Source organism: Silene latifolia, chromosome 2, assembly GCF_048544455.1.
Source record: "Silene latifolia isolate original U9 population chromosome 2, ASM4854445v1, whole genome shotgun sequence".
In the NCBI taxonomy this organism is placed as follows: Eukaryota; Viridiplantae; Streptophyta; class Magnoliopsida; order Caryophyllales; family Caryophyllaceae; genus Silene; species Silene latifolia.
Window position 1 is genome coordinate 132311074 of NC_133527.1, and position 8796 is coordinate 132319869.

The following is an 8796-nucleotide window of genomic DNA, read 5'->3' on the forward strand; positions in this document are numbered from 1 at the left end:
TTGTTGCTTGGTATTTCTATTTAGTTATCGGAAATGTGAATATTAAAGAGCGTGTGAGAAGGTTTGTCATGCTTTAAGATTTGCTTACCATTAAGTAAAGGAAGTGAAGATTACATGTATTACATCAATTTCCAACATTTCAAAAGTTACTCCTAGTAACAAATAATTAATGGAAAGTTTTACTTAACTACTGTATCTTTCATTCTGCATTTCACATATAACAAATACAAATTCCATGATGAAAATGTAAATCATCAACTAAGATTATTGTGTCTTACAAGGCGGGAGAGGATTGCCACACAGGCCTGGATTACGCGAAAATGAAGAAGCCGGAATACTAGCCGTATGCCCAGGAATTTGGCCACTTAGTCTATTTCTTGATACATTAAACTCCTCCAATTCCTTCAAATTAATTACCTTCCCAGGGATTCTTCCACTTAATTTATTTTTTGAAAGCATAATCGTCATCAATCGCTTTGCATTTCCTAGTTCCGCTGGTATTTTCCCTGTAAGACGGTTGCTGCTCATGTCCAACACTTGCAGCTCGGCCAAGTTTCCCAAGGACTTTGGGATTGTCCCTCCCAATGGATTGTTTGACAAGATCAGTGTCCCGATTGACTTCAATGCGTGCTTCTTACCAATGTCATTGTCAATTGGACCCGTGAACTTGTTCCTAGACACATCTATCGAGTTGTAATACCCTCTTGGCTCATCGACTACCTTATCGAAAACAGACCCCAAAGGGCCATACAACTTGTTTGAGTGAATATCTAATTCAAAGAGAAGTGAAAGGTTTTTGATTTCAATAGGAAGAGTTGAGTAAAACCCGTTGTTAGATAAGTTAAGATGCCATAGATTAGTCATGTTCCCTATCCATGAAGGTAACTTCCCTGTGAGTTCATTACTCGACAAGTCGAGCTTACCTATTGTTGAGGAAGAAAGCCATCTAGGTAGTTGTCCTTTGATTCTAGTCTTAGCTAAATTTAGGGTAAACAAATGCAGTTTAGAGAGCCAATTTGGTATGCTCGTTAATGCAAGCGGGTTATAAGACAAGTCTAAACCCTGCAACTGCTCTAAATTACCAAGTTGAGATGGGACTGGGCCTACAATCTTATTTCTTGACAAATCTAAGGTCATAAGGCTTTTGAGATTGCCAAAACTCGCAGGGATTTGGCCTACAAGGGTATTGTTCGAAAGGGTCAGTTCCACTAATCCAACAAGGTGACCTAAACTTGAGGGTAGGGTACCGGTTAAGTGGTTGTTATCAAGCTGAATGTATTCTAAAGACACAAGATGGCCAATGGAAGACGGGATTTTTCCAGTGAGTTCATTATCTTGGAGGAGTAAATCAACTAAATTCGATAGTTTCCCTATGGAATTCGGTACACTTCCCTTTATATGATTTCCTGATAAATCCATGTACACGAGGCTCTTTAATCGGACTATACCCTCCGGAATACTACCAGATAGCTTATTTCCGTGAAGGTCAAGTCTAATAAGTGAAGTCAAGTACGCAATGGAAGATGGTATTGATCCCGAAAACTGATTTCCCCATGCATACAGGTCAGAAAGCTGATTCATTGATCGAAATAAAGAGTCAGGAATCGAGCCAGAGAGTTTATTCTCACCAATGTAAATCATTTCTAATCGATGGAGGTTACTTAATGAAGAAGGTAAAGACCCATTTAGGTTGTTAGTTTGTAGGTAAAGCCGTCTCAAATGTGACAACTTTCCTAGCTCAGACGGGATTGGACCGGATAACTCCTTCAAGTTACTTGCATCAAGAATTTGAAGATAGGTTAGGTTGCCTAAGAAAGGGGAGAGTGTACCTGACATGAAGGTATCTATAATATCGTCTCCAGGTGACTGCAGACCTGGACATAACAACTTGACTACCCTGCCGGTGGCAGGATCGCAGTCCACACCCGTCCATGTTGAGCAGCAATCTGTTGTGGGGAGCCACGTAGCAAGAAGTCCGGACGGGTCAGATGTGATCCTTTGCTTGAAGTGAAGCAATGCTTGTTTGTCAATTGGGTTGCATGATTGAACAAATGTGGAAGTCAATGTGTTGGTTAAGGCTATGAAGAGAATAAGAGCATGTGGATTTTTGAAGAACTTCATGACTCGGGAAAACTTGGAAAAATGTGTGATATCTATCAGAAATTATGGTCATTTATAAATGTGAACTGGGATGTGAGTAGAATAATAATAATGAAATTGTGTAATTAAGCATTGTAAATAGAGAATGAATATATTATTATTGATCTGAGTTCTGTCAGGACAGTGTGAGGAAAGTCTACTTAGTTGCAGTAATAGAATCACTAATGTCATTAAGGCTTCTTCTCATGTTCAAACTTGCCAGCAAGAGTTTACACACAGCACAATTAAATAGTATTTCTTGCCATCTGTCAAAAGTCGAAACGAAGCCAAAGTGCATAGTTTTTTTACAGGATTACCGGGTTCCCTATGAATTGCGTATCTTTAAGTTAAGCCTGATTTCTATCTTGTCGCTTACTGAAAATACACACAACACGTGTTCTATAAAAGTGAATCGCGATTCAGTAAGAGCGTATTATAATAGCAATCTGGAAGGTCACCGCAAGCCAGTGTTGTCAGAATTTCAACCCCGACGATTTTACGTTTTGAAAAGAGATGACCAATCTCGATCATAGATACAAGTCTAAGCCTGCCTGTAGACAAGATTACATTACACGATTCTATTTAATTAAAATATAATAATAGTTGTAAAATGGTGACCTGATCCCAGGATTCAAGCTTATCAGATCTAAAACAGATATATAATACATTAATTTAGAGGTTCTAATGTTTTTTTTTTTTTTTTTAAGTTTTTAATGATTCCATATTTTCAAGGTCATTAATAATGTGAGATAAGCAAATGACGGAGACAGAAAGACCAATCTCTAGGCTTTAATCACTAGTTAATATCCCTGCACTCCCGGCCTGGCATTCAAAGTACTCCCTCCCTCCGTCCCAATCATTTATTTACACAATGAATATAAGAGGTAAGCAAATGAGGGAGACAGAAAGACCAATAGTCATCTCCTTGTGTTATTTACAATTGTTATTAGATTGATATTTGATCATTTAGATTGATATGTGTTTTATGCATATTGACATAATATGTTGTTGATCCGTAATAATGAGGGTAGCATTGTATTTCCATTCAGTGATCGAGCTCGATCATGTTCTTCTAAATGTATACCAGTAAAATAGTACTAACAGCTGATTTGCTGCTGTATAATATGCTACTATCTCTTTCTTCTACGGAGTATATTTTATCCTTTTGCTACATAACAACAACAACAACTATATTCTAGAGTTGCCCAAGTTTCATGCACCTCTTTTTTTTTTTTTTTTTTTTTTTTTTTTTTTTTTTTTGTTGGCGGTTGAATCTCGTGCTCATTAACATTGCAGTTTGCTAAGCTAGCTGTTAGGGATCAGGAAGAAGCATATGATGTGGGTCGCCAATCAGATTTAGTGGCACTCAGTATCCCTTCTTGGTCTTTGGAGAATGTCAAATGCACCTCCCAGTGCAGTGACTTAAGCAAGTTTTCAACTTCTCCAATAGCACTCGAATCATCACGTACGATCAAGTTCCCTCCTGGTCTAACTATTCTGTCTATTTCTGCCATCACTGGATCAAGTTTGCATCTGTAACAAACAAACAAACACTTGCACTGATGAACAACCAACCTTGTTTCTAATTAACAGTTTATGGCAGTTGCTATATATTATTGCTATACCTTTCTCTCAACTTGGAGAAAAGATGATCAGCATGAAGAAGATCGTATGTCCGAGGATATGTGCTAAAGGATTCACACCAGTCATGGTAGATCCCGAAGAGGCCTCGCTCATAGATGATGGGAAGTGTGTCTGGTGAATTCACATTGACGACATTAACGACCCACACCTTAAAGTTTCTCAAAGCTGCTGCAAATCTGAAAATAAATAAAGTGCTGTTTAATATCTCTTATATAATCGGAATTAACTATATGTAAAACATAAAGATAGTACTTAGTAGTGATGTGTACATACCCGCCATAAACAGCTCTCATGTCCATAACATTCCTGACATTTGACCAACTGATACCAAGTCCATTAATGTAAGATTTGTTCACCACATTTTGCCAGTGCTCATAGTCTTTTACAAAATCATCAGGAGCCGGTTTTCCGTAAATTCCCATTTGGGTTTTGTTCAGCCAATATGGAGGGGTCTGCAGCCTAGCCGCCCACCTCAGTGGCCATTTGCTTCCCCTTGCCGTCACTTCAGTTGGCACTCGATGCATACATGACTCCAGTGGCACATACCTACATTCTCAAATAAATCAAGTGTCAGTTTCAATATCTTAGTGATTCTGATAGGCCTAGCTAGCTGAGTGAGTACGAGACTACATAGTACATACCATGCAGCATTGGGATCATCATCACTCTTACACATTGGAGGATTATTCTCCTTCCTTTTGTCATAGCATGCATTGTTGATGGGTTTGCGAAATACGGCTGCTCCAATCTTATTTAGAGCGTCTTTCTCCTTTTTGTCGAGTCTCCAGCACATTGATGCAGTCAGCTTTGACATGGCTACGGAGCAAATAAAATATCAAGAGTCAGATTCCTTAAAAACTGTTTGATGGTATGTTGTTGTTATTAAGTTTTCTACTTCCAAATACCTTCCCATATCTCGACATCTTCTTCAAGCTTTTGGTACACAGGTGTAGCGGACCAAACAAAAAAGCCCCCAGGTCGTAGAACACGGTTCAGCTCCAGAAGAAGTCTACCACCTTCAAATGGGATCCAAACAACTCAATACATTTAAACAAATGTTGCAAAATCACTGATAATTATTTCTACTCTCTTTGCCCCTGCACACAGTTACGTTTTCTTGGACTTGGTTTTCTACGTAAGCACATGGAAATATATTATATTGGCTGAGACGGGCTAAAATAGAATGCGTAAACTATGTGCAGGAACAGAGAAAGTATATATTATAGCATATGTGAAGGATATCTCTTCTAAGGTGGATGTGCTTTGTACTGTGATCATATTGTATGATGTAGAGGGATATGAATATAGGAATACAGCTATTAAACCTTCTGCATGCCAAGGAACCCTACAACGGGCACAATGCACGATATCAAAAACTCCGCTTGGGAAAGGGAGTCTCTTAGAACCCATGACAGCGGATATTGCAGGTATGCCTCTCTCTAGGGCAAACTGAACTTGCGCCTCATGTTCATCTTTTGGAGCAAATGACATTGTGAGCACATCCTTTTCAAAAAGATAGCCGCCAAAGCTTGCAACACCACATCCCACATCCAGTACTACTCTTGTATGTTTACCCCATTTTATTCCAGGAACCATCTGCAGCAAAAAAAACAAGAATATTACCTACTTGTACTATCTGTATTTTACATCATTCAATAGAAGGCAATGCACTAACACAGTTTTACGCAGTGTAGTTTTCGTATTTTAAAACATTGTTGGACTGAATTTAACTAAGAGATACTTACTCCTGCTGATTGGGGAATTGTTCGTTTTGGTTGGCCAGACATGAAAGAGCAAGCATGACTTACCTTTTCAATGAATTCAATGTAATGAAGGGCACCATGTATAAATTGAGTTCCACCTCCTGGAAAAGTCAAGAACTCTCCTGAAACTTTTACCCAGTTCTGATGACCTTTCACCTGTGCTAGCTCCGGATGCGGCACATTATGAAACCAAATCTGCCAAATAACAACAAACGACTATTAATTAGTGGAAATACTTACTCTTCAGCCGACCCCAAATCATCTTGGGAATATATAATCTAATCAGAATCAAGTAATCCTTATCCCCTACAAGCCACCTCACACGAAAAATAATAGCAAGCTCAAGGCGAGGGCAATACACAAAAACTTATATGACAAGGTCTTACATAAATTTAGGTTAACACAAGTACTTGGGTTGGCCTCGCATGTTAACGTTCTCATTGAAGAAATAAAAATGTTGTGTAACTCTAGAGAACATTGGACAGGTTTTTTTGTTAAAAAAAAAATGAGGTATTATGTGAATAACCTTGTCCCTGCTTTGTGGCCATTGGACAGGTTTTTTGTAGCCTTGAGGAAGTGGGACGAGGCACGTAGGGGGATCTTCTGGGCAATGCCTTTCGCGATGCTCAAAGTGTTTGGTGCTACGCAGTGCTTTAAGTGCTTTCTCATTGTCCAAACATGGTATATAGTCAGGGCCAGCAGTTGCATTACAAAGCTTCCAAGTGTATCCATAAAGGCTCTCCTCATCTTGCCCCTCCACTTTGTCCTTGCGCCTTTCTTTCTCATTTCGGGACTGAGCTGCCTGAGTAGCCCATGATCTTGTTGACTCATTTGACTCCTTTGGGATTCCCGAGTTTGGAAGCGAATTTGAATCATTTGTTTTGTCATCAGCTGATGCTGCTGACGTATCCTGTTTGTTTACCTGAGTGTTAATAATAGCAGTATCTCCCTCTTGCTCAGAATCAACTAGCTTGCTTGTCTCTTCTTTTTGACGAGATATTGACCTTTCTTCCTGATTACCGTCATCTTTATCTAATCTTGTGTTGGTGTCTTCATTAGTATCCTGCTTAGTTGGGTCTTTCTTAGTCTCATCACTGAACGTGATGGGGTTATCAGTCTGTTGTTGCTGCTCTTGTTGTAGTTGCTGGTCCTCAGCAGCCTGTTGCTTATTTTTCTGCTGTTCTTCAGCGATCTGTTGTTGGTTTTCATCCTGCTGTTGTTGTCTCCCTTGTTCGCTGCTTTGATCATTGTCGTTTTCCTGACCTCGTAGGCCATCTTTGCCCTCCTCAACCTGATCATGATCATTTTCGGGACCTTTTCTTCGAGTATCAGTGATCTCCTGAATGTTTTCCTTTTGGTTGAGCGTACTCTCTTCAGAGACCTGCACTTGTTGCTCGATATGCCTTTGGGGTTCTTCAATAGACTCTTTCCCACCCAAACCATGGGGATTTTCATCAATCTGAGACTCATTCTCTTTCAATTTCCCTTCATTTTCCGACACTTCTTCCTGGCGTTCTGCAGACTGCTGCTGATAAGAAGCTCCCACATTGGCCTCTTTAGAGTAGTCCTTACCACTACTAACCTGATCCAATTTCTGAGACTCATCAGTTTTGATGGCATCTTCAGGAAGATCTCCAGGGTTGTCGTCAAAAGTCCCGGTACTGCCTTTTTCATTCAGTTTCAAGGTGGCTGTAGATTCAATGGGATTAATAATATCATTAGTTTCACGAGTTTCGTCTGGTCTGAGGCCTGAAGAAGTGCGAGTGGTGGCCTGAGGGGACATAAGGTTGTTTGAAGTCAGCATCCATACACCCAACACACAGAATGCTATGAATACTACAGTCGCTATGGTAGAGGCATATGAACTCGAAGAAGAAGAAGAAGGTCGCTTGTTATTTCGCATCCTTCCGAAAGCCATTAAGAAAAGATAAGATGGAAGGATTTGGTGGGTTGTGTTTATGAAAGTTTACATAGACATGAAGAAATGACAAGTCTGATTAATTCTTTCAAGTTTAAGGTAATTAGGCAGAAACAAAACAAAAAACAATGGTGGAGGTGAGAGGACAGAAGGGAGGGAGAAATGTCTCACAGATCCAAAAGAGTAGGACAAGGAGAAATTAGTTACAACATTTCCTAACATCAAGCTGACTAACTTAAGTAACTAATTTTTTTTTTAAAAAAAATGTTCCCAACTTTCATTATGTTCCCTTTCCTAATTTAGCTTTTCGGCCATCTGTCAGAATTTACAGTTGGATTTCATTTTGACCCAAAACAGTAGGATTTCGCCAACCAGACTTTTAGGGCATGCATGTTACACTGTCTTAACATCCAAGGATCGGAAGCAACACATGTCGGAGTGATGGACACTGCTATTTTTCGAAGAAGCTAATGTTTTTGGCCTAAAATGAATTGCCGCCATGTAGTAACGGAATGTCATAGTGTTGACAGGGGAGACATGCAGCCAAAGTGAAGTTTCAACTAACAAAGCTTTTAGGTCCGTTATGACCGGTCATGCTTTCTTGTTCTCGGTATAAGACTTTCAGGCCAAGTGCAGATTGTTTGTTCCATTTCTAAACGCTTAAATATTAAAGGACATTGATATATTATAGAGTAAATTATCAATTATATCCACCCTTAATCCACATTTTTACATTTATTCCCACGTCAAATTTTTTTTTTTTAAATTTACACCCAAATTAATAGCTCAGGTTAGAATTTGCACCCCAAGCCATTTTCAGGTGAAAAACTTTATGAAATGACAAAAGTGCCCCCACGTGTATAACTCTCAATAAACCTGTGACTCTTCATTTTACTTTTCCTATTTCACTTTTTACCCTAATTTCATCCAAATATTTCCCCCAAATCTTTCCCTTTCAAATTCCCCCAAATTTTCGCAATAATCCCAATTAGGCCCTGTTCTTTTGGACTTAAAGTCACTTAATTTAAGTTCACTTCAGATTCTATAAGTTCAGTTCAGTTTAGTTCAGATCAGATCCTATAACACTACAAGAAAACCAGTTAAAGGCGTCTAAAGTAGGCGACTGTAAGACCAGTCGCCAATTTGGCGACAGCAAAAAAGAAAGCGGACGACTGTTTTCAGTCGCCATATTGGCGACTGTAGAATCTTATCCCAAAATCCGCATGAAATCCAAGGGCGACTGTGTAATATCCAAATTGGCGACGGAAAACAGTCGCCAATTTGGCGATTGAAAACAGTCGACAATTTGGCGACTGATGACAGTCACCAATT

General features: G+C 39.3%; 2 protein-coding genes across 2 annotated transcripts; both read right to left on the reverse strand.

Annotated features, from left to right (window-relative positions):
- Positions 1 to 264: 264 nt before the first annotated feature.
- Positions 265 to 2121, reverse strand: LOC141641326 (uncharacterized). Its single transcript, XM_074449996.1, has one exon. It carries the CDS (start codon positions 2119 to 2121, stop codon positions 265 to 267), a length of 1857 nt encoding a protein of 618 aa, XP_074306097.1.
- Positions 2122 to 3147: 1026 nt separating this feature from the next.
- LOC141642999 (putative methyltransferase PMT27) lies at positions 3148 to 7671 on the reverse strand. Its single transcript, XM_074452018.1, has 8 exons — positions 6073 to 7671; positions 5592 to 5741; positions 5109 to 5379; positions 4689 to 4799; positions 4425 to 4599; positions 4057 to 4329; positions 3765 to 3959; positions 3148 to 3672 (listed from the first exon to the last, which is right to left on the reverse strand). Exons 1-8 carry the CDS (start codon positions 7462 to 7464, stop codon positions 3459 to 3461), a joined length of 2781 nt encoding a protein of 926 aa, XP_074308119.1. The 5' UTR covers positions 7465 to 7671; the 3' UTR covers positions 3148 to 3458.
- Positions 7672 to 8796: the final 1125 nt, after the last annotated feature.

Bases quoted from the DNA above. Each gene is read 5' to 3' on its own strand.
- LOC141641326 (XM_074449996.1), bottom strand. From the start codon at position 2,121: ATGAAGTTCTTCAAAAATCCACATGCTCTTATTCTCTTCATAGCCTTA.
- LOC141642999 (XM_074452018.1), bottom strand. From the start codon at position 7,464: ATGGCTTTCGGAAGGATGCGAAATAACAAGCGACCTTCTTCTTCTTCT. The intron at 4,800-5,108 runs GTTTAATAGCTG...TCCCATTTGAAG, and splicing joins GGTTCCTTGGCATGCAGAAG to GTGGTAGACTTCTTCTGGAG. The intron at 4,600-4,688 runs GTATTTGGAAGT...TTTGCTCCGTAG, and splicing joins AGATGTCGAGATATGGGAAG to CCATGTCAAAGCTGACTGCA.